Raw genomic sequence first — 27,018 nt, 5'->3', positions numbered from 1 at the left:
ATTATAATGCAAGCATTCTGGTTTACATGACTACCAGGAAACTGAACTTAGTAATTCACTATCGTAGCTCTCACGGGAAGTAAGGGGTAGACCCATTTTACACAATGATTTTTCTGTCTACAAATTTTACCTATTTTATTAATCATAGTGTCATTTTTATCATTATTTTTTACTATTCATATTGAATGGATTTAATTTGTTTAATATAGTCTTTTAAAGACATATATAAAATACAGGGATAAAGGAACAAATAGTAACTAAACTATGTTGAAAGTAATACAGCCTTCAAAAGGAAAGAGTATGCAATTGGAACGTGTTTTGGTCTAGTACAGCTGGTAATTCAACATATGATATTCTTTGACAGGTATGAATTGTCTCTTTTTCCAAAATGACTCAGCATTCAAATTTTTAATTTTATATCTGTATATCTCTAATTCAATGCTTCTAAGATGCATACTTTGCAAGTGTGATAGTTTGTAATTACTGCAATATGATGATAGTAAATTTACCATTATATTGCAGAATTACAAAATATTCTAGAGTCAAGCTGCCTAATTTGATTCTTGGCTTTGCCATTTCTCTTTAAATGACTCGTTAGTTTATTTAGTCTCTCTATGACTCATTCCTCATTTATAAGCAAAAGATAATATAATTTAACAATTTGGTAAGGTTTTCAGGATTAAATAATTAATTAGTATAAACCTCAGATTATAGTAGATTGCCAAATCATTAGAACATAAAATTGATTAAATAAATCTAAATAAGTAAAAGAAGGAAATAAAAGAAACAAGTGAGAAAATGTCAGAAATCCATCCTGATATATATTTCTAATATTAGGTCATGTTTATATTTAATGTGTGTGTGTGTGTATGTGTGTGTGTATGTGTGTGTGTATGTGTGTGTGTGCATGGTGCTGTTCTTAGGGCTTGAACTTGGGGCCTGGGCACTGTCTCTGAGCTTTATTGTTGTTGTTCACCTGGAGGCTGGTGCTCTACTGCTTGACTACAGCTCCTCTTTTAGCTTTCTAGTGGTTAATTGGAGATGAGTCTCATGGACTTTCCTAGCCAAGGTGGCTTCAAACAGTAAATCTCAAATCTCAGCCTTCTGAGATTCTCAGCATTTTCAGCACAAACCATGGCAGTCCAGCTTCATTTATATATTTATTATCTATTCTATGTATGTTGTTAAACACATCATTATCTTATCCTTGCCCTGGCTTCTGTCACATTGCTTGACAATGCAGTTACTCACTGAAATAAAGAAAAAATGGGTAAAAATATAAGTGAATTGAAGTGAATGTATAAAGCTAGAAGATATAAATATCTGTAATACATGGAATCCAAGTTAGTTAAAATAATAATCTATTTTCACATGTCCTAAAAAGTAACTGTTCTTGAAATACAACCTTTTGGAGGCCCAGGAAAGAATGACCAACAGTACTAATGTGTAAAAAGCTGCATTGTACTTGCTGCAGCAATTACTCATTAATTGGACTTAAGTGGCACAGATATCCTAAATAGATCAACCCTAATCTATAACATAGCTGGAATCACTTGCTTTATTGTTTCCCTTACAAATATAAGGTCACATTTATTGTGTGATCCAGTGTGCCTCCTGTTTGTTTTTTGAGGTAGCGTCCATAAAGTGTGACATAAAAAATAAATAATATAAAACCTACACGCAATACCAAATATAACTAAGTGGTCTTCTTATGTACTCACTTGCTACATTTTCCGTGCTATGGAGACTGACCACTGGGACCCTTGGACCTAGAGTTAAAAAATAAACATTTTTAGATACCTAAGTAATAGTTACTGGAGAGGTTACATGGCAGATTTATTTATTTTTTCCAAATGGGAGTGGTAAGGTAAATGACAAACACATTAGATAGATTCCATCCTTTTTATGAGTACTTCCTTCAGAGAATTAATAATACATGGGGAAGGAAATTATTTTCAGAAACTTCACTAACATCTCTCTCACCTCAGTGTTCTTTCTGTCTTTACTTTTATGACTTTAGCCAATCCTATGTGTTGTATTCCTCTATCTCTAGTCTTTAAGAATTAGTAAGTGCTGTTTAGAAAGCTGATTCATGACTCATTCCTCATCTGCTCATCCAAGATAAAACTCTGTTTACCACTCCCACGAAAGAAAGAATGCAATGCATAGATTAAATATATTCACAAGATAAATGAAAAATATTTGTGGCTAATTATAAATTATAAAAAGATATGAATGGGAATTCTCAAATATTTACAGTAGGCTAATTTCTAATTATGTTTCTATGTTATCCTAAAACTTTACATCAAGAAACCCTATTTAATATCTAATGGTTAATTGCTAACCTGATTTAGTACTTTTCTTTTTATCACTTTACATATCAAGAAAACAATAGTATTATGCTTTCATATACAGTACTAAATCTTAAAAACAATAACTTAAGGTTTAAACTGAAGCTGTAGCCTTCAGTTGATCATGATATAAGAAACTCAGGAATTCCGTCTCATCTCTAAGAAATCCAATTCTATACTTTGGGGAAAAATTCATATGACATACTAGAGGGACTGTATGGCCATGTATGACACAGCATTGGAGTAGGAGTGGGGATGATGTAACTGCTCAGAACAGAAGACCACAGGAATAAATTCAATTTCTACAGATTCTAAACTGCTTAACATACAGCCATTTTCTGACAAAATGCTTGTTTTCTTTAAAAAATAGGAAATTAAATTATTATTGTGTAATGGCTTTGTCAATAGAAATATATGCATTTACTTTTATAATTTTATGAGATTAAAGTAAACTTATTGTATTTGCATGCATTCACCCACTCCCAATTTCTATTTCTTGATGAAATATATGGATATAATTTGTATCCCAGTCCATCTGTTATTTAGAAACTTTAAACTCTATCGATGAAAGTAAGATATTGATCAATAAAATAAATAAAACAAATGATATCACTAATTATACATTATCTTACCTTCACAGAATAATAAGAAATGTTGATTCATGGGACTAAAACTGGCGTCAAAATATGTACATTGTTCTTTCATAAAGTTACACGAAATACATTGGCGATTTAATAACCCTTCAGTAGAGGCACTAGGGAAAGAAAATGAACAGATAGAAACGGAACTCTTACAGGCACTTGAGGCATGCTGCTTCCACATTTGAATAGCATGCAACACAAGTAGAAGAGCTACAACAGAGTTCAAGTAGAGCTCCTTCTAAATTATGATTTGCTCTACACAAGCAGTTCATGTCATTATTCATGTTAAAACACACTTTTTTCTTCTCTGCAAAATCAAAATTATGTATACTTGAATGTATTTAATATGCATAGTATGTGGTTATAAATAAATTGATTTCCTTGTGATTCAATATAAGTCTCTGTTCCCCATGTTTTCTTTATAGTTACATTATGTGCACAGTCGTCAAAGAGAATTGCGTCTGATCAGCCTACAATGGATAAACACATGGACAAATGAAAATGAAACTCCACTGAACAATGAATTGATGTTAATAAACAAGTGGAAAAATAGAAAACCAATTTCTTTCAATGGAATTTCCCATGAGTACTAAGTAACTATAACTATTAGGTAAAAGAATAAGTATTTCTAAAAGTCACATGAAATCAAAGTCATGATATTCTAAATTCAGCAATCTAAATATTAGAATTTAGTGCGCTATATTTTGCTTAAAAATAATTGTCTTCAAATTTCCATAAGGAAAATACATTTTGTGTGATTATACAGTTAATGTTAATAATAATATATTTAAAAATATTAGGCGGGCAAAGAAAAGCAACCATCATCTTTATCTTACAGGAAAGATAATTAAGGTTAGAACATCGATAAATTCACTCAAGATTAATTTTTCTAAACTGAAGTGTTTATTTTTATGGATAAATTAGAATGCAATATTATGGTAGAAAACATTTTAAGGATATTTCTTTTTAAAACAATAACTAGACAAGATATTTATAATTGACTGAAGTGGAATAAAACCTGATAACAATGAGATGTACAAGTCGTTATGTTGAAAAATGAACTTTACAACTTTGACTGGGGGGAGAGTGGAAGTGGGGAAGATGGGAAGGGATTGGAAGGGGAAACACAAAGGAGGAGGCAACAATGCTTGATAAGAAATGGACTCATTATCTTTCCCATGTAAGTGTAACTCCTCTGTATGGTATCTTCACAATTTTTTAAAAAAGAAATCTCTCTAAAAAAACTGATTTGGGCATATATTTATGTATGAACAATATTTATGTTAACTACCATGTGCAGTCTACATAGTCATGACAGATACAGTGATGTTAAAATGGGTCCAAGAAGCACCAGATACCAATCAACAGGTATTATGTGAAGATCTTACAAAGTCATTTCACAACTGGAACACAACTGAACTGATTATCATCCACACTTTTCCATGTCTAGTGGAAGCACTTAACATTTTCATCTTTATTATGATGTATCAGATAAACATGCCCACTAATTTGGTTAGTAGTAGTAAATATAGCTAACATTAATGGACTATTTTAAGTTGAACAACTTAGTTTTGTTGATTGCAGTCACAATGTCATAGCACCATTTGCACAGTAAGCCTAAGAAATTGTCTTGGTCATCTAAAGCTATTCAATCAAAAAGATGTAAAACCTTTCTCTCTTCTTCCATAAAGCTTTCAAAAATCCAGTTCCCAAGAGATTTACTTTGGTATTTTGTCATTATTTAGATTACACCATTGCCAAGATGAGAAATGCACATTTTGAGACAGAAAAAAAATCACATTAAATATGGTAACAGTTTGATTCTCTAGGGAAGTCTTCTGCCATACATTAAGTTAACTAGTGATGATTTTTATAGCCTGAGGAAGACATTGATTGACTTTTCTGGGTTAAATACTAACATTATCTTCCAGTCAAGCAAAGTGACATTTGATGAGCTATTTAAGGGGAAATTTATGGGTGCTACATTTTTCTTTATAACACAGTCTTCTATACTTGTACAAGTCATAGATGTTTTGACTACTCTGCCTTAGTCAGGGGTCACAAAAGGCTAACTCACAAAGCTTCGGGGTTATTGTGATTCAAATAAAATTCCAAAGTAATAAGGGGAAAATATTACAACACTTCCTTTTGCTGATTTTGAACAAGTCTCGTTTTCTGACAAAAAGTCATATCTTCTATTTTTTTATGTGTAAGAGTTTTATAAGTTGCAAGAAATAAAATATTGATCAATTGTTTGTCCATTTCTATATATTATTGATGTCTACCAGCATGAATCACAAAAGATAAACTTCCAAAAAGATAAATGTCAGGTCATCATAAAGCTAAAGTGACCATTTCTTTGATGAACACCTCTGAGCTCAAATTTAAATTGCTATCTCTCAACAGCCAGCCTGTTTTCCTCTGGTCATTAAATTTGAGAACATGGGTTCCAACAAGACTGAGAGAAAAGACTAAGAATGTGATATAAGAAAATGACATATGGGAAAGATGATAAAGAAAGTTTGCTTCTGATTAAAGAAATCGATGCATGAATGAGTGTGTGGGTAAATTAGACAGAGATAAGATACTTTAAATATGCACTTTTATTCTCAAAGGTAATGGTGATGGTCTTCAAACATGAATAATTTCCACTGAGAATGTGACATAGCACTTTTAACACTTTAAAAATGGACCTGTGAAAAGACTTGGAAAAAATTATATTAAGTGAAGTAAGCCAAGCCCAAAGAAACATAGGTCCCATGGTTTCCCTTATTTGCAATATCTAGTATATGTATGAGTCAAGCAGAAAAGGTCAGATAAGGAGATGTTAGGAAAATGAACCCTAAGATATGTATTCAATTTTTTTTCTTTCATGCATTTGTTTCTAACTCATTTATAAGATTATTTCTTTGTTGCTTTGTATGTCCCTCCCCCACAGTATAACCCCTGCTTTCACTGTATTTGATGTGGGTATAATTTGTGGAGGGAAGGGGAAAAACAAGTCGTTTAAATAAGGATACAGGTGGACCCGTTGCAACAATGAGAAGTACAACTTGTCATCTCGAAAACGAACTTTACAACTTTGGTGGGGAGTGGGGAGGTTGGGTGGGGGGTTAAGGGGAGGCTGGGAACGATTGGGAAGGGGAAACAAAGGAGGAGGCTACAATGCTTGATAAGAAATGTACTCATTATTTTGCCCATTTAATTGTAACCCCTCTGTACAGTATTTTCACAATAAAAAATAAATAAAAAATAAAATAAAATATGACATGCGTCATTAAGGAAAAAAAATGGACATGTGAAAAGGAAACTAGAAAGTTTATGCATACAAAGCTGGACTTAATAGGTTGTTTCTAGCCAAGAAAAAGAAGTCATTATTGTGAGGTCTTGTGAAAGCTTTCTTGGTAAGCAAATTTAATGCTAAATAGCTATGCTCTTAATCCCTTCAAATGAATATAGCTTTGCATTTGGGAAAGCTGGGCAGATGGAAATATTAACACATTATTTTATTTTATATTATTGTATTCATTTTGTGATATTGGGTTTTAAACAGTTTTTGAACATGTTAGACAAAGAATCTACCACTTGAGCTACAACCCCAATTTGCTTTCCTTGTAGTTCGTTTTTCAGAAAGGGTCTCCCACTTTTCCTTGGGTTAGTTCAGAACACTATCTGCCTACCAGTGCTTCAGGAGTCGCTGGGATTACAACAGTGACCACCAGACCAGTCACATTACTTTATCTCAGCTAAGGGCCATTCTTGACTAAAACAATACTGTTTGGCTGACTTCATATTGAAAGTGACATCAGACTTTTCCATGTTTTCATTGTTTTGTGTGGATCAGGACTGAGAAGCCATTCTATGTCCAGTTGTAGTTACAATCCACCTACCTGTACAGCTGCCTTCCTCTGGGAGAAAATTCGGTGCTCAGAAAGTAGCTGTCCAGGGAAGAAAACAACCCAGGCATTAGAAAAAGATCTATTCTTGTCACAGTAAGATTTGACTAGTATTTTCTTAACCATCAGAAAACTGACAAGGCTTATTCGCTTATTCAAATCACAAGAATTGATCCAGCTGGAAATTGTCTTTTTTTTCTTTTTAAACTAATCAAAATTTTTCTTTCAATTTCTGAACGTGTATATGCCAGTGTGAAATGTACCTGAGTGAAGAATAGACAAGGTTTTTAAATAAAAGGCTATGGTTTACATGGCTGCCTTGTTTATACTAGAGGCAGAGTGAGTGAACTAGCAGAAAGGATTACATTTTTCAGCAGCGACTACCAGTCTGACTAGAACCAAAACACTCACAGTTTTTGAGTAGTTTCATCATACGCCAAGATCTTTATCACTTCCCAGTTTCCGGATGTTAAATGCCGCACAGTGATTTGCTCACTTTTACTCTGGAAAGAAATAGAAAATATTGATTTTCTTTTAATTTAAACAGCATCTCCCTGGTAAACACAAAAAATATGGAGAGCCTGTGCCATAGTCAATTCTTTAATTCTCAGCTCACATTCCATTTCCTGTCCTAAATCTCAAGAATGTACACATTACTTGAGATGGAGCAGTGCCTTTACTACAGTGTGATGTGATAGAAAAACCATTCAGAAATCTCCAAGTTGAGCACATTATTCATTATTCTGGGAGTATTTAGTACTAACAAGAGATTTACATGGCTCCCACATACATGATGTTTGTACAACCTTATGAAGAACATCTCAGAACACAGATTGCTGCAAACAAATAAGGAATGCAATTATCTTCTTAAATGTTTCCATGTATGCTTTAAGATTTGATGCTTTTCTGCAATAATTATTTTAGAGATGAATCTGTCTTGCTGAATCTTGGTGTTTATGGCCACAGTTCATATTCATTACTGTTACGGTATGTGATTGAAAAATGCCGGAAAATGGACATGAGTTGTTTCCAAATGTATGCTCTTTTCTAAAATTAATAACATATTTTCAATGTCTTTATCTGGACTTCAACTCTATTTTTTCAATTTTACTAGTACATAGGATGTCATATGATGTTTTAAAATACATATACATTGCATAATATTGGAATAGGGTAATCTAGTTTATCTCAAACACTTATAATTTATATACATTTTTGTAAACATAGCATTTTTACATATCTGATACACTGTGATTCATTGTTTATTTCACTAATAATTTATTTTGTTTGTTTTCTCACTAAGTTTCCATTACAGTGATGTTTTGCTTTTTACTCATTTTTTGTTCAAAGAACTATATTTTTTTCTATTAACTACCATAGCATAGTTTTCAGTTCATAATCAATTTGATTTCTGCTCCAAGCATCTGTATATACATCTTTCTGTCTACATTGGTTTTTATTAATAGTTTTTTAGGTATTCAATTTTATAATTTAATTTTGCTGTTCTATTTTCATTTTGTAACTACTATGGCACTGTATTATAGTCTCATCACAGATTCTCAGATAAGGTGTTACCACCATTCATTTCTTTATTAATATTTTATAAACTTTGGAATTTTGGGTTTGAAGTTTCCCCAAAATTGTGCAGTACAAATAGCTTTGAAGCTTTCTTTTAAGAAAACCTATTAACTATTTATTCTTAATTTTTAGGTTATTGCATTTATGATCCTAGAATTGTTTTTTAATAAGATTTTTATTATGGAAATACTGTACAGAGGGGTTACAGTTACATGAGCAAGGTAATGAGTACATTGCTACTGAATATTTAGTGTCATTGAAATCTGTTGTAAAATTATTGTGTATCTCAAGCTTTACTAAATTTTAGGGTTCATTTGGCTCACTTTAATGGAGAATACATAGTTTCTATGTGTTTCAGTGTTATCTGTTACTATCTTGTCTTTTTTGTGTTTTATGGTTCTTAGTAATATAAGTATTTTTCTTTTAATATGTGCTCATGTTTTGGTTCTGAATATTATGATATTAGGGTATTTTCCTATCTTAATTATTTTGTTTAACATTTATATTGGATTATTTGTAATAAAAAAGCTACTAAAACAGTTTTTCTGGTTTTGATGTGACTCTATCAAAAGTTCTTTTATGGTTTTATGTATCTATTTTGAATAAGATGTGTAGTAGATTTTCTCCTATTAAGTGTGCTTTCCTTCTAAACCTAGATTTTAAGTTTTCTAATACGTATAATCCTAGTGCTATATTTCTGCCTTAGCTTTACTATATATACATGTATATGGATATACAGATACATAAACATGCATATACATATATGTACATCTGTACACACATGTATACATTTATACATATATGAATGCAGACATACATATATGTTCACATATATAATATATATAGAAAAAAGTAAATATTATATATTTGTTTCTTCTGGTCCTGGGTTGAACTCAGAGCTTACGGGCTTTCCCTGAGCCTCTTTGTGCTCAATGTTAGCATTCTACCACTTTAGCCACAGCACCACTTCTGGCTTTTTTCTGAGTAATTTATTGAAGACAAGAGTCTCACCCAACTTTCCTGCCCATGGTGACTTCAAACTGGGATTCTCAGATCTGAGCCCCTGAGCTACAGGTGTCCAGTTTATTTTTACATTAATAACAGTGCTCTTATCTCTCCAAAGGCCTATATTAGATTTTAAATCTTTTTTGTTATTTATTGTTCATGCATTATAATTTTAAATATTGTTTGTCTCACATTTTTAATCTTAAGAATTCTTCTAAGTCATCAGTTTTTAATCTTTTATCATTACCAATTATAGTTTCTTATTTTAATGAATTTTTAATTATCTTTATGAGTTACACAAAGGATTTCAATTAAACATGGCCATTTCTGAATATGATGCAACTTTTTGATATTTTTATTATCTTTAAGTAAATACACAAGAGGATATCAATACAGCATGTCAGTTATTTATAAGTACAAAGTAGCTTTCTTTTTTTTTTTTTTTTTGTCAGTAATGGGTCCTGAACTCTGGGCCTGGGCCCTGTCCCGCAACTCTTCAGCTCAAGGCTAGCGCTCTACAACTTGAGCCACAGAGCCACTTCCGGCTTTTTCTTTTTGCTTATGTGGTGCTGAGCAATCAAACCCAGGGCCTCATGCATGCAAGGCAAGCACTCTACCACTGAGCCACCTTCCCAGCCCAATACAAAGTATCTTGATCAATGTCACTCCTTCCTCCACTCTGTCTTCCAAGCCCTGCCATCCCATCATTTACCTGGTTACATTTCCACATATGTAAATTGCCTTTGTATTCCTTTATTTCCTTCTAATTCTATTCTACTTTAATCTCTCTCCTTGTTACTTATTATCATATCTTCAGGAATCTCCATTTTCCTTTGTCTACTTTCAATTAATTTGTTATAATTTTGTGTTATTTTCAATTTTTATTGAAATCTGTCACTTTTTAATTTGTAACTTCTTTTTATTTTATGAGGAAGCTATTCCTAAAAGTGTTTAAATTTGTGGGGCACCTGTGACTTATACCTATTCAGGAGACTGAGATCTGAGGATCAAGGTTCAAAGCCAGCCTGGGCAAGAAAGTCTGTGAGACTTTTATCCCCAATTAACCACCAGGAAACTAGAAATGGTGCTGTGGCTCAAGTTGTAGAAGGCTAGCCTTGAGCTGAAGAGCTCAGGGACAGTGCCCAGGTTGAGAGTTCAAGCCCTACAACCAACAACAACAACAAAAAGTGTTTAAATTTCTCACTTGATGTATAAATCTATATCTACAAGTGCTCATTTAATAATACTTGATTCGCCGGGCACTGTGGCTCACGCCTGTAATCCTAGCTACTCAGGAGGCTGAGATCTGAGGTTCATGGTTCAAAGCCAGCCCCTGCAGGAAAGTCCATGAGACTCTTATCTCCAATAAACCACTAGAAAACCAGAAGTGGCACTGTGGCTCAAGTGGTAGAGCGCTCGCCTTGAGCTGAAGAACTGAGGGACAGTGCCCAGGCCCAGAATTCAAGCCCCATGACTGACAAAAAATAAAATAAATAAAAATAAAATAAAAATACTTGATTCATGCACTTGTCTACTTCTTAGTTGTTTGTGTGGGAGTATTATGATCTATTGAAAAAAGACTCTTACTTTCAGCGCTCCTAGCATAGTAACTTTCCTATATATGGTTGGTCATATTTTGTTATTTGGAAATATATAGAATTTTTCAGAATGGGCATTTGTTTTGTTCAAGAAGGAGTAAGTAGTCTACTAGTTTTTCTCTTGCTAAAGCTCTAAGGAGCATCAGAAGGGGGCACCATTAGGAATGGAAAGTGTCTTCAGGTAATCAATGAGTAGCTTTCTCTGTAAAGTTCTGTAACATTTTTGAATAAGTTTTTTATTGTGAAAATACTGTACAGAGGGATTACAATTACACGAGCAAGGTAATGAGTAAATTTTTTTATTAATTTATTTATTTATGTCAGTCGTGGTCTCGAACTCTGGGCCTGAGTGCTGTCCCTCAGCTCTTCAGCTCAAGGAGAGCGCTCTACCACTTGAGCTACAGTGCCACATCCGGTTTTCTAGTGGTTTATTGGAGATAAGACTTTCATGGACTTTCCTGCCCTGGCTGGCTTTGAACCACAATCCTCAGATCTCAGCCTCCTGAGTAGCTAGGATTACAGGCGTGAGCCACTGTCGCTCAGCTATGAGTACATTTCTTATCCAGCATTGTTGCCTCCTCCTTTGTTTTTCCCCTACCATTCTGTCCCTCCCACCTTCCCAACTACACCTCCTACCTCCCCCCCCACCTCGCCTAAATTGTAAAGTTCCTTTTTCAAGATAGCGTCTTGTACATCTCATTGTTTCAATGAGTCAATCTGTATCCCAATTTAAACCTTTTGTTTTTTCCCTTCCCCTCCCCAAATTATACGCACATTAAATACAGTGAAAACAGGAGCTATACCATGGGGGAGGGACACACAAAGCAACAAAAAAATCACATGGTACCTTATAAATACGTTAAAAACAATAGCAAGGAAGAAAAAACCACTTGTGTCCCTATCTTGGGGTTCATTTTGCTTTACATCATTTTATCTGAGCTTTTTTGCTTGTCCCAGACATATACTAGTTATTGCAAATAAGGGAAACCATGGAAGCTATGTTTCTTTGGGCCTGGCTTACTTCACTTAATGTAATTTTCTCCAAGTCTTTCCATTTCCTAACAAATGGGGGCAATGTCATTTTTCCTGAGGGAGGCATAGAATTCCATTGTGTATATATACCACATTTTCTTGATCCATTCATCTACTGAGGGGCATCTGGGTTGGTTTCATACCTTAGCTATGGTAAATAATGCTGCAATCAACATAGTTGTGCTGGTAGCTTTAGTATTGTCTTGTTTGTGATCATTCAGGTAAATGCCCAAAAGTGGGATTGTTGGGTCATAGGAGAGCTCTATGTGGAGTCTTTTGAGGAACCTCCATACTACTTTCCGAAGTGGCTGAACAAGTTTACACTCCCATCAGCAATGCAGTAGGGTTACCTTCTGTCCACATCCCCTCTAGTATCTGTTGTTATTAGAGTTCTTGATTATAGCCATTCCAACTGGGGTGAGGCAGAATCTCAATGTTGCTTTGATTTGCATTTCTTTTATGGCTAGAGAGGTTGAGCATTTCTTCATGTGTCTATTGGCCATTCTTATTTCCTCTTCAGAGAAGTTTCTCTTTAAGTTTTTAGCCCACTTATTTATTTGCATGTTTCACTTTCCTTCCAATATCCTTACCTATCAAATTCTCTTCTTTCTTAGATAGTAATGACAGAAACTGTCATCTGTGGACCTGTGTATTCTATGCATTCAAATCATTGAACTTACTCCTCTACTTCATTCTTTGTATTCATTGTTGATCATGTTCGTGTGTGTGTGTGTGTGTGTGTATGTGTGTGTGTGTGTGTGTGTGCACCAGTGTATGCACACTAATACTGACTCCTGAACTCCAGGCCTCCAGCTCTTGACTGACTTATTAATTGATGGCTAGTACTATATGACTCAAGACACATCCCCATTTTTATCTTTGGGCAGATTAATTGGAGATAAGACTCTCAGATTTTGTCTGTCAGAGATGGCTCCAAACCCCGATCTTCAAAACCAGTCTCCTCAAGTAGCCATGCTTTGAATAAACAAAGACACTAACAGTTCAAGAGTTCAATGTGTTTTGATTTGGGTGTCAATTTCAAGATAAGATCAAATCCCAAGTATCAACAGAACATTTGGTCAAATTTGTAAACATTTGGATATTTGAGGATAGCAGATTTTGAAGTTGATTATTTAAATATTCAGGAAACTGTGTGTGTGTGTGTGTGTGTATGTGCATATGAATGTGTGAAAATACTATTGACCAAAAATCTAACACTTTTGTTTTAATTCAATGTACAGAAGAAAATAAAACTATACACTTTGAATATCAACACCAAAATTCATTGCTTTCATTACCTTTAGATATTTTTCTATTCTATGATTGATATATACTAAAGTAAATACAAGCTGAGCAAAATTAGTATAAACCCACTTCCAATATAATAGCCTAAATTTGATTCAATTTAATTTAATTTACATTTATCAGCATACTGTGTTTCATAACAATGAACATATTAATTTTGTCTGGATTGTAAGTGAATAATTTCAACACTAGTCAGAATATAGCAGTTTAACTATAGTGTATATAAAAAGTAAATGTCAGAAAAGACTTAAATAGTTAGCACAAGGGAATTTCTGTACTTCAATTGATTATCCAAATATTTGCAGCAGCAAAACAACAACAACAACAACAAACAAAACAAAAAAGAAAATATAACCAAAATGAAAGAAAAAAATATTTGCCACATAGTAATATTTCTTCCCAAAAATCTATAACCTCTTTTATATTAACATGATAAAATAGACTTAGACATGAGTGTAAGCCATATCGAACTTATGAGAGACAATATAGGAAAATATTTGATGCTGAACTGATATTCCAACTTTAACTTTACTATAAAACAATACTGAATGCAGTTATTTCATTCATTCTTTAAAAAGGGCTGAAAATGCAGTGCCTTTTTATTTGATGCTCTACCTCATTCATAGTCAACTGATTTACTTGATGTAGCTTCCAGATACTGAATTGAACAAATTATATTTCTTTATTTCTATATTTCACCATTGTGATCAGTAAAATGTAATGTTGCTAAGGCTTTTTACCTGACTAAACCCTTTTCATTCAAATATCTGGTATTAAATTTGCTCTAACTTTTATGGCTTCTAAATAAGGGAAATATTGTAGTGTTTAAAAATAGCATGCTTTAATTTACTCTCTATTCATTGCATAAAATGAGTTCATTGTTTTCAGACTATGTCCTAATCAGATACAGCGGTGAAATTTAATGAAAAAAGTTTTATTGGGTTGATTAGGTGATAGCATTGTGAATTGGGAGCATTCTATTTTCTACACTATTTGCAATGAATAACACTACTTAAAATCATTCCAAGCGGAATTATCAGGTCTCCTGGGCAAAATTTTGTATAGGAGAATAGGGAAAGTGAGTAGATTCACAAATGTGTAATTTTTCATTTAATACAGTTTTGGACGATGACAGTGCAATTGCTTAATCCCATGAATTTGCAATGCTTAATGTAATAAAATGTCTGCTCACCTCAATATTTGAGAAAAAGCTGCCATGTCCTTGAAAGAACCTTTCTTTTAACTGCAGGAGATATTCAGGAGATAGGCTGTTGCTCTTTCCCAGAAGGGAATTCAGAACTTAGAGGTCTACATGAAAACTATTACTTGTGGAGGACAGAGGAATTCTCTGAAGGACTAAATTTAAAAAATGGATATAAAAATGTTTGGCCTCAGTGTATCAGGAAGTTCATAAGCTGGTATTTATAATCATATTGCAGTGAATTGCTCAGAACAATTTCACAGAGAAGAGCATATGCTCTTCTCATGATGACTTGACTCAAGTGTGATAATTCATGCCTGTAATCCATCTAGCTACTCAGAAAATAGAGCATCATGAAGTGAAGCTATTCCAGAAAAAGTTATTGATACCACATCTAACAAATAAGCCAAGCATTGTGGTGGACGTTTGTATGAGGGGCATAGATAGAATATTGCAGCCCACATCAGTCTGAGGAAAAATGTAAGGTCCTTTAGGAGGGGGGAGCGGGAACCAAAAAATCAAACTGTAACCAAAAAGCAAGGATGTGGCTCAACTATATCGTGCTTGTCTACCATGAGAAAGACCCTGGAATCAATGGTCTAAAAGAATAGTTATTGTAGCTTTACAGATTTTTCAAAAAATTATAAATATTTCAATGAAAAAATTAGTGAACAGAAAGTGCTCTAAATTATGCTTTCATATAGTGAAATGGAATACATATATAAAAGCACAGAAATATTTTATTTTGACTCAGAAATTTCAGATCTAACCGGTGCTAAAGAAATGATAAGGTAAGTGCCATCTTTAGTGATAACCAATGGCAATGATCTAACTTTTTACAACAATGGTTATGCACATGTCAACTATTAACCTTCTAAAATTTCCCCTAAGGTTACTTAGCATAATGAGTAAAGTGAGCATTTAAAATTCAAACTGTTGGCACTATAATCCTAGCTACTTAGGAGACAGGGATCTGAAGAATGTGGTTTCAAGTCACCTGAATAAGAAACACCGTGAGACACTTATCTCCAATTCACTACCAAAATGGCTGGAAGTGGAGCTGTAGCTTAAATGATGAAACACTAGCTTTAAACAGAAAAGCTCAGGGACAGTGCCCAGTCCTTGAGGTCAAGCTCTAGCACAAACACCAAAAAACAAACAAACAAAAAATAAATAGAAAATACCAACATGAAAGACGCAACACTGCAACGCACATAAGGTTACAAGTGTTCCTATAGAAAAAAAAAATCTATGAGCTTTTTTCTTCATATTTTTAAGAATTACTTTGGCAAGAGTCAGCTTTGGTACATCAAAAGAGATAACATAACTTTGTGGCTACATTTCTGAACTCTTCATAATGAAAATAGCTGAAGAGCAATTTGGTCACTTGGATTTAATGTTGTTGTTTTTTTTTAATCTAGTCACTATTTGGGTAAGAAAGGAAACTGTTTGTAAATATTCACTAATTTCATTCTGTTCTGAGTGGCTGAGAATGCTCTCACTGACAACCAAGCAGCAAGTGTTCAACTGACCCAGGGCTATCTCAAACTGTCGGCCTTTCTCCCATTTAATTTTCTGGCCATGTTGCTAGTAAGTGAGATACTGTAGTAAGGAAGAGTAGGAAGAATAGAAAAGTGATGGAATGATCGGTGTCTAACACCACATCTGGTTATTGTGCACTTTTGTTATTATTTACTAAAGCCTAAACAAAATACTTAAAACACTATAACTAAATACATTTTGACATTTACAAATGCAATTTTATGGCAATAACTGTAACCAAGCAAAACAGAAAAAAATAATTTAATTGTGAATTAAATTATATCATTTAAACCTAGTAACCAGGCCCACTTGAGAAAAGATGGCCCAGCTATTAAAATCTCATTAAAATATTAAATTTAAAATATAAAATATTAATAAGGTAATTAAATGATATGAGGAAAGTGCAATTAACTTGTATAAGAAAATTCTTACATTATTTTGAAGTATTGCTAACCTAAATCATGTTATGACTGCAATTTTAAAGAAAAATCATGTAATTTTAATAAAAAAGGAATTGGAAATATATGAAGTAGTTTCTTAAAAGTTGATATGGCTGGATGCGGAGGCTGGATGATTGTATAGATGACCTCATTTAGTTTATTCAGAGTATTTAATCTCTTCTAGTGTATTTACATCAATGAAGTAGTCTTATATAAGTCATAAAAGTGGATTTTTGTATGCAATATACATACAAGCATATGCTTGTATAAACAAGTATAAATTGCATTTACCTGAGCATAGAACTTTTATTATTAAAGATGTGAGTTAATTTCAGTCAGTTGTCAATATATCCACAAATAATCATACTACCATGTTTATTTCCTAAAAAGTCACACCACAAAATAACATGAGGAAAACCAGAATGAGATAAATGTTTTCAACTTCAATGAAACTTTGTTAGAATCCTCAAATAAGAAATGAACAAATGAAACATATCACCCATATGAAGTTATTTGGAACACTTCATAAATAATGAGATAAATAGTGAGATAAATAATGAAAGCATGCCAGGCCCTCATTATGCAGACAGAAGATACTTCTTTCCATTGCTAAAACAAATTACCCCTCGGGCTGGGAAGGTGGCATGACTGAGGCCCTGGGTTCGATTCCTCAGCATCACATAAGCAAAAGGAAAAAAGCCAGAAGTGACACTGGCTCAAGTGGTAGTGCGCTAGCCTTGAGCTGAAGAGTTGAGGGACAGCACCCAGGCCCAGAGTTCAGGCCCCATGACCGGACCACCCCCCAAAAAAAAATTACCCCTCATCTCCCAATCTGACAAAAACATCAACACTGTAACAAGTTCTCTTCCCCTCCAATGTATTAAGAAGATTGCCTCTTTTGGAAATTGTATACTTAAATATATATTGCACACTCCCATTATATAAACAACTTAAAGACTATAGAATCTTTACCGTGTATGTTTTTGTGCAGTTGGTTGAACATAAAATTCTGAAATGAAAAAATGTATTAAGAGGTCATAAATATTTATGAATTTGGAAAGTTTAATTTTTGGCCAGAATATTTTCTTATTTATTACCATGAAGTATTCTTTGGCTTGGGAAAGGTTAAGTACAACAATTTACAAGTGACACTACCAGATCGCATTAAAAACTAAGCAAAAATGGAAAATGTTACCTTAAAACTCTACCTGTCTGATATAATAAATTGATAATTTTGTTTAAAAACTAAATTTTCACTTAGATATGTATTTTAATGTTTTTTTCTTTCATGCATTTGTTTCTAACACATTTATAAGATTATCTCTTTGTTGCTTTGTATGTCCCTCCCCCACAGTATAACCCCTGCTTCACTATATTTGATGTCAGTATAACTTGTGGAGGAGATGGGGAAAAACCAGTGGTTAAAGAAAAAAGGGGATCTGATGCAACAATGAGAAGTACAAGTTGTCATGTCCAAAACGAGCTTTACAACGTCGGTGGGGGTGGGGAAGGGGGTGGGGGGGAGGGGGGAAGGGGAAGGATTGGGATGGGGGGGAGGGGGAGGCTGGGAAGGGATGGGAAGGGTAAACAAAGGAGGGGGCTGCAATGCTTGGTAAGAAATGTACGCATTATCCTGCCCATGCAATTGTAACCCCTCTGTACAGTATGTTCACAAATAAAATAAAATTAAATTAAAAAAAAACTAAATTTTCATTCATTTATAAATTCATGCACTTCTTTAGAATGTAAATGGAATCACATTACACATCACTGTAAATTAATCAGTCTGCTTTTTTTGCCTTGTAAAATACGATGAAATTTAAACTATATCTCTGCTGTGAAAATGATAGATGTTCTAAAATATTTATTACAGCCTTAATTAAACTTAGATAAATTCAGGACAATTACTTTAATAATGTACTATACATAGGTTTTAAATTTTAACTTTTGACACAAGTTTTTGAGAATTCAAAGAATTAAGCTAATCATCACAAACATATGCATTAATCTTTATTTATAACCTACAAAACATTCATATTACTGTTTTTAAAATCATTATGTTTTCTTGTAAATGTGCTTGCTTAATTTATTAAACAATTCATTACTGTAAACATTTAGTTTTGTAATTTAAACTTGTTTTGTCACAGTACTGAGAACTGAACTCCCACTTGTATGGTCTAGGAAGAATGTTCCAACATTAGGCTACATTTTCAGTCCTCAAAACATTATTCTGAAAACCTTTTCCTTGCAATTGCAAAGTAGATAATGTATATTTGATGAATTAAAATTCCCTAGGCTGTCCTTAGGTCCTTGATAGTTGTGTGCCTTTCATTTATTAAATTTTATATCTCAAGGTCCTTAGCTCCTAGCACATAAATATGGTTCACTAAATTTTATTGACTGTTGAGACGGTTTTGTAGGAAGATATAGCTGGATTTTCCAGCTAGGGATGAGATCTTCTTTCCAAAATGTATGTGTCAGGTGAGTGTAATACCACTGCACTACAGAAACCCTCTTCCTAAAAGGGGTGAGGACTACAACTGATTGGCATCCCCACATTCATTATGTGCTCATTATGCCACAGAGCTTGCCTTTGGGACTGTGCCTGGGAGTCAAGTTGTGGCATCAACCTAGGAGCACATGAGCAGGCAAATGGATGAAACAAACATGGTGTATATATAATTATAAACACACACACCGTGAAATTTATTCAAATATAAAAGTGAAACTATGACATTCACAAGAAAAAAAATAATGCAACTGTTGATCATCCTGTACAAGCCAGTGTCAGAAAAAAATAACTATCACCTATTTTCTCTCATATGCAAAATCTAGATAGAAAAAAAACATGAAAAATAAAAAATAAATAAAAAAAAAGAAAAGATGAATGGGGGAAAATAGGAGGGAAGGGAGAGTGAAGAAGAAAGCCTAATGGAAAATGAATACAACTAAAGATAATTATGTGCATATATGTGCATATATGACATTGACAAAATGAACTACATTAGTTTATACAATTAAAATGAATTTTTTTTTGGTTGGTCATGGGGTTTGAACTCTGGGCCTTGCACTCTTCATCTCAAGGAAAGTGCTCTACCACTTGAGCCACAGCACCACTGGTGGCTAATTGGAGATGAGTCTCAGGCTTTCCCTCCCGGGCTGGTTTTGAACCAAGATCCTCAGATCTCAGCCTCCTGAGAAGCTAGATTACAGGCATGAGCCAATGGTGCCTAGCTTAAAATGAACTAATTCTTTACAAGAAAATTGTCTTTCAGGAACCTCATGACACTGGAACCAAAACACACAAAGAAGCTGGCACTTACCTGGACGAGGAACATGGCTATGTGGTAAAATTCTCCACGCCCCCCTTGCTTTACAGGAACTGTCATGAAGAATTTGCTTCCATCTCTAGAAAACACGGGCTCCTCATTCTAAAATACAACATACATGTAAGAATCTTGAAATGGCATGTTGCAATCTGTACTGACTTCACTTCTAGGTCAGGAATATTAGGCATTGATTTAGAAGTGATTTGAAAATTTTCAAATTATCTTAAAAGCAAAGTATGATATTTCAAAATAAATATTTTAAAGGTGACATAAAAATTCACTCTGTGTGTATGTGAGTGGAGAGAAGACTGGGAATGTTTTGTATACAGTGGACAGAAATTATTGAATATTACACTGAAAGTATGGTTTAAATTGATTCATACAAAAAGTATCATATCTGTATCTGGGATTTATTTGGCAATTTGTCTTTCAAATATAACAAAATGTGAACATCTGTACAATTTAATCAAAATAGTTTTTAAGAAAACTTTAAATCTATAATATTATGAAATGATATACTTTTCTGAAATCTTTTTCCTCAGAAACTTTGGTTATTAAAGATTAATTTCTGTTGGTGTATGTGAAGTTTATTAAGATTCAAAATCTTAACTTATAGGAACATCATTTTAGCAGATTGCCCATTCTCACTGCTCATCTCTCCACAACCGAAACGTCCATCTACAAATGGGAATCCTGGCTAATAATTTTAAAGTAAAATGCAGAGAAGCATATTAAATAAATCAAATTATTTATAAAACTTAAATGAATAAAGCCATATAAATGGATTGATTTATCTTGTATTAGGGAAAATATTGAGATAATGGATTAATATGAGAAAACATTAAATTATTTTCTGACAGATAAATGGAATTGTTTTATGAAAACATATATACATATACACATGCATATTTTATATGAATATATTATACACTTATACATAAAAGAGACTTTATTAAATGTCTCTTATGGCCTTCCAGCTTGGTTAGATGGCCTGGCTTCTCCTCTGATTTTGTCTTTTCTGTTCTTTCTCTGTTGTGGACCCCATAGGTTTCTGATTCTCTGTCTTCCTACTTTTTATTACCTTTGTCTAGCTCTTATTTCCTTCATGTCTTTGCACCAGTGTCACCTTACCAATGAGAAAGTTCCTGATTATTTTATGCAAACCCTGAGAAAACAAGTCACATAACAGCTGACACAACTATCCCCTTTTCCTTTCTATTTTATTTGGCTGCCACCACTCCTCTGCAGATGCATATGCATTTGTATGTTTGTGTGAATGCCAAGATGCATACATGTATGGAATGTTTTATAAATATATACATGTACATATAGCCTACATATATACATACGCATATATATTATGTATATATATTATACACTTATACATAAGCATGTTAAAGCATGAAAACTCTCATATAACTATTTGAAGATTAAAAATAAAAGCATATTCCTTGTCTACCTTGTGGGAACTCAGGGTAAGATAATACGCATAATAAAACCTCTGAAGTAATATGTAATTTAAAGTTGGAAAATCTGCACAAATGCATTCATAATAAATAATGACAAAACACATACTTGAGTTCATCCTAGTTTTCACCTGGGAATCATCCTGTTCAGCCCCTGGGATATCTTGATCATTGCCTCTGATCAAGAAGCATCTTCTGTCAAGAACAAACTTTCTGTTTTACTGTTTTGTTTTGTTTTTCTTTCTTACTAATTTTTACAATTTCTACTTAACTTCAGGAGACATAGGCCATCCTCAAATATTCTTAAAGAATCTCTTCTAGTTAAATAATTTCTTTTTGGACAGCCTGAATAGTATCCTTAATTTACCTCTCCATGGCTTCCAATTCATTCTATTTTATTATCTACCAACTGGTTTACCTAACCAGGGAACTAATAATTATACTCCATTTCCAATTTTGTCTGTTTAATTTGATAGTTTAGAACACAGTAGATGTTAACTTCATATGTTTTTAATATATGAGTGTACATGTGGTAGATACACGTATTGTTTAAATATGTTTGACTCTATCTACTGTATTTCTTCCAATGTACAGGCTCCTCTCTTACTTCTCTCTCCTTTACTCAAAATGGAAATATTCTATAGTATACTGATATTGAAGCATTCTTCCCATTACATTAACACCAGCATTACAAGTGATTTAGAAAAGGAAAGATTGGGGTTACAATGTAAATTGCGTTGTTGAACTTATGAATTTTCACCACTGGATGATATTTGACTAGAAGCAACAAGTTCTATATTAGAGTCAACCTTACTGCTTACTTTTATGATCGTAAAGAAGTAGTGGTCCTGATAGATATTGAGCTAGACTTGGCATATTGTTCATTAACCAACTGCATTATATAATGCTCACCTAACTTAAAATCAGGCCAATGAAGTCTATTTCTCTCTTTCCTTCCTGCTACTAATAAGGTGATAAATTTTAATTACCTCAGATATTTATTTAGAAATTCAGTTCTTCCCTTTCCTGGTACCATGCTCATCTCATTAATTTTATTTAATTCTAAGCACTCAATAAAATTATGTTAGAACTGATGGAGAAAAAATCAGCATGGATAAACTATCAAAACTTCATTTTCTTACTGAATAATTCATAACTGGATGCTTTGCTTTAAAAATTTTCTATTAAACATTCATAGACTTGGGATTTTGAATTTAGATCTAGTGATGTCTGGTAAACTATTATAAATGTCACTAGCCATAAAATGATGGAAAATAACTATCATAAAACAATATATTTCAGAATAATTCAATATCCATTATAAAATTGTTTTCTATTGTTTTAAGTATGTGTGTTAATTTAGTGAGAGTCCATTACAGCTGGAATATCAAACTCTTATTGCAATTATAACTCGTATATTGACTAGAGTAAAATTACATGCATTGATAAATATTCATTTATTATACATGCAAATGCATAAAATATATGTTGAAGAAAACTAATGCTTATCAAATCTATCTATCACCCATCTAATTTCTCTATCTGTATATCTATACTTCAAACAAGTAAGGGTTAAGGCCTTCTTATAGTCCTTTTGACTTTTCCTTTTTAACATATTTATGGAGCTTTACTTGTATACTGAATTCTGCTCAAGCCTTGTTATAATAAAGACCAAACAAATAAACATCCTTTCTGCCCTTGTACTTGATCACATAAATAGTTAGACAAGTTATATAAGTATTGCCCTTGACTTTGAAGTAATGTTATTTGAAAAATGTAAAATTTTTAGTGTGAGTAGAGAGTGACTTAAGTAGGAGATATAAGATGAGACTGAAAACTGAAAACACTTCAGATGATAAAATATTTGAGAGATTTCTGTTCCCAAGGAAGGGCCACATACTCTTTGCATATGAAAGTTAAAATAGCTAGAATGGAGAACAGCGTAAGAATGGTGTGACATACAGCTGAAACCTAATCCAAGTTAATTATTTGTGGACCACAAAGCTGTTGGTTATGATCTGAAGGACAAAAACTGAAGGAACAGAAATTGTTTGAGTTATGAATATAGAATCATGAGATTGCTGCTCCTTTTGATAATTAAATGGAGATTTCCATAAGCCACTTTGTGGCCGAAGCATTAACAGATTTGCAGGTACTTGAGGGGTTGAGAGTTTGCCAATTAAGGACAGATTATTAAAAAGGGACTGTTTCAAGCTGGATAGTGTCTGTGAATCAGAGAAAAGTCAATTAACTTAACAGATCATTGTGATAAAAGATTGAAAAACTTAATGATAAATTACATATTCAAATAAGGATGAGAACACGTTCCTGGAAAACCTAGTTCATGGTCTCAATCATTAGATGGATAATTGTATTACTGAATTTTGTGATAAAAAGAAGTAACTGGCTGGAAGACAAATATGTTCAATTTGGATCTATGAAATAAATAGTTACTTGTATAGATTGAATAGATGCAATGAATGCATCTAGATATTTTGAAATTCATAGGATTGCCTGGAGTTGTAAATTGGGAGGTTTCAATATATGGGTAGTAATTGAAACCATGGATGCATATGATACCTAGGAAAGGAATACAGAATAAAAGAGTTATATTGAACACAATAAGTCAAAATCTACCCAACCAAAGCATAATGTTTCCCTAGGCAAAAAACAGTTGTAGAAAATTCAGCATGAAAAGGACTCTGTTGTATTTGGACAACCTAACTAAATTTCCTTCTGAATTACCCAATATAAGACCATACTATAGAGAAATTCAGGGTTTTTCTCTACTATTTTATCTACATTCCAGGCTAATTTATGTCACAAAATAATAGTAATATGAGCAAAGATATAGGTAAGGAAAAAGGTATTCACCTGAATAATTTTTACACGATCAATTTAGGCAGAAGATTTGCACAATTTTCTGGATAATCTCAAAAATGAAAATGCTTTCTAAATTTAACAGGTTGTAAATTTTTTTCTCTTCATCTGCAAAATTATTTATTTTTAAGAATAATCCTGGATATGTATCTTAGTAGTTACTGAGAAATTTATGTAACATAAAACACATAAGTAACTTCTTAATAAGTGAAGTCATAAAAGCTTCAAGTCATAAATTTCATTTGTCTACTTATTTTTGGGGGGTTTATGGGCATTGAACTTGCTATGTAGTCCTGGTTGTCCCTGAGATGCTCCTAAAACTCCTAAGAGCTGGGATTAAATATGTGTAATACCAAACCAGACTTCATAAATATTTTAGTGGAAAAAAACATTGTCAAAACTACCAAAGCCTTAAAGTTATGGAATTGAAATAATTTTTTACATAAAATTTTTAATTGCTAAATGATTGAATCAAATGTTCACAATGACCAAAATGTGACACAGATTACCCAAATAGTACCTGTTTAGAGAGCCAGGTGTCCGATGTCATTTCATATTTCTGAAACAAAACAAACTCCATAAAGTATCTGAGACTAAAATGAACAAATAGCCATTTAATGCTATTTAGTCTGTTACTTTTACATATTTTCCCTCTGTCCAATGAGTAAAATACCAGGAGAGACTATGAGAGTCTCTCATTATCATTATTGATTTAACTGAGTGAGTCAACTCTTACAGAGATCTCAGGCTGTATGTAAACAGGGCTGGAAGATCACTTTCCAGCTCTGTTTAATTACCTAATTTGAACTATTTTTAACCATGAGACATTGCCTTTTTTTCACCTCTAGGAAACATCAGGAAACATAATTATTCAGATTCTAATAGAACCAGGCAAACAGCCAAGGAATTAAATTTAAAAATGGGCATTCTTTCCATATTCAGTCCACTTTAAGCCATAGCCATTTTTTAAACAGTAATACTTCTGTTTTTAAAAGAATATCAAACATTTGAAATGTCAAAGAAACATAAATTATTTAACACATTCTTGCAAATGGTCAGAACAAAAATCATAGTGCTAATATAAAGCAAAATTCAGCTAATCTCAAATTCATTATGTATAGATAAAATATTCCAGTAATGATGTTTCTAGGTAATGAGATTAAATACCTGACAGCTCTCTGAAAGAAATTATTCTGTTATGGAAGTATTCAAATTAAGAAAAATAGGTACAATGTGTTAGGGATATTTTTCTTAACACAGAACTACTCCTTTCAAATTGTTTTAGTTCCAGGATCACTCAGTTTGTGGTATGGCTGGATTCTCTAATTTGGGTCACACCTCCAATCTGGAATTTTGCTGGTCAATTTTTAGATATGGAGCCTTATGGAGTTTTCTTCCCAGAATGGACCCAAATTCAGATCATCTGGATATCAGACATCTGAGTAACAAATATGAGGAACCCTTGCCCAGTTCCATTATTTTAAAGACTTTTTGTATCACTCTTATTTTCACTTTCTAAAGATATTTTATTAGTTATTGAGCATTTTCTATTTTCCGGGATCTTTTTATCTTTCTCCCTTTCCCTTTCTTTCCTTTCCATCTTTTCTCTTCTTTCTTTCATGGTTTTCTTTATTTCTTCTCAGTTTTTCCTTCCATCCTACTTTCATTTTGATGATAAAGTGTTCTGAACTCAAGGCCTTGCTCTTGTTAGGGTGGTGTTTTAGCACTTGAGCCAAGACTCTAGCCCGGCTTTTCATTGGCTCTTCTTGAAATGGCTAACCTATCTCAGCATAGATGTGATCCTGTATCACAAACTACCTAACAAAGGCGTTCTTGTGCCTGTAATGCCAGTCATATGCTATGACAGCCAGCTTCTTTCCGTGGTGGGAGAATCTCACAGATTTCCCTGCCTAAGCTGGCCTGAAGCTGCATCCTACCGCTACTAGCCTGCAACATAGCTGGAGATGACCAATGCATGCCATTGTGCCCTTTTATGGGTTAAAAAGGAATCTCATATCAGGCGCCGGTGGTTCACGCCTGTAATCCTAGCTACTCAGGAGGTTGAGATCTGAGAATTGCCTTTCAAAGGCAGCCTGGGCAGGAAAGTCTGTGAGACTCTTATCTCCAATAAACCACTAAAAAACTGGAAGTGGCACTGTGGCTCAAGTGGTAGAGCGCTAGCCTTGAGCTGAAGAGCTGAGGGACAGCGCCCAGGCCCAGAGTTCAAGCCCCTCAACCGACAAAAAAAAAGGGGGGGGGATCTCATGAACTTTTCTGCCTAGGTTGCCTGGAACTTCAGTGCCCCTAATTTCAGGCTCTCAAGTAGCTACAACGTGTGTTCTACTGATGTCTAGCTTTAGAATATGTTTATTAAAACAAAAACAAAGACAAAAAAAAACAACACTGAACTTGACTTTGCTTTGGTTTTCTATTAGTACTTCAGCAACAACAATTCTTGATACGTAAAAAGGACTGAGATAAATTCATGTTGATGTCAATACTCATTAGGGTCATTGGTTGTATTAGAACCCACTAGAATTAAAAAGTTCAGGTATCATACTTGGCCTTACAATTACTATTAGCTGAAAACAAAATCTTTTTAATTCCCAGCATTACTTAGGATTATGTAAGGATATGACTAAGTTGTCAAGTGAATGATAGGACTCAGATTATTACTTTTATTTTTGTAACATTATAAGCTATCCTTGCAGTTATACATATGTAATGAAAATATTTAATTATCCTTCTATGGAG

General features: G+C 33.4%; 1 protein-coding gene across 3 annotated transcripts in view; it reads right to left on the bottom strand.

Moving 5' to 3' along the window:
* The window catches only part of Dpp10 (dipeptidyl-peptidase 10 (non-functional)), a 1,450,850-nt gene that overhangs the window by 54,966 nt on the left and 1,368,866 nt on the right, over positions 1-27,018 (bottom strand). For all 3 annotated transcript variants that reach the window (XM_013020704.1, XM_013020703.1, XM_013020705.1), the window contains exons 12-17: positions 24,785-24,823; positions 19,913-20,020; positions 7,300-7,391; positions 6,883-6,930; positions 2,984-3,105; positions 1,722-1,769 (exon numbers count right to left, since the gene is read on the bottom strand). In XM_013020704.1, the coding sequence (XP_012876158.1) occupies positions 1,722-1,769; positions 2,984-3,105; positions 6,883-6,930; positions 7,300-7,391; positions 19,913-20,020; positions 24,785-24,823 (457 nt within the window). The remainder of the gene's footprint in view (positions 1-1,721; positions 1,770-2,983; positions 3,106-6,882; positions 6,931-7,299; positions 7,392-19,912; positions 20,021-24,784; positions 24,824-27,018) is intronic.

The sequence above is a fragment of the Dipodomys ordii genome, unplaced genomic scaffold (assembly GCF_000151885.1).
Source record: "Dipodomys ordii isolate 6190 unplaced genomic scaffold, Dord_2.0 Scaffold52, whole genome shotgun sequence".
NCBI classification, from domain to species: domain Eukaryota; kingdom Metazoa; phylum Chordata; class Mammalia; order Rodentia; family Heteromyidae; genus Dipodomys; species Dipodomys ordii.
Note: the sequence above shows the minus strand (reverse complement) of the source record. Positions and strands in the feature narration are given on the sequence as shown.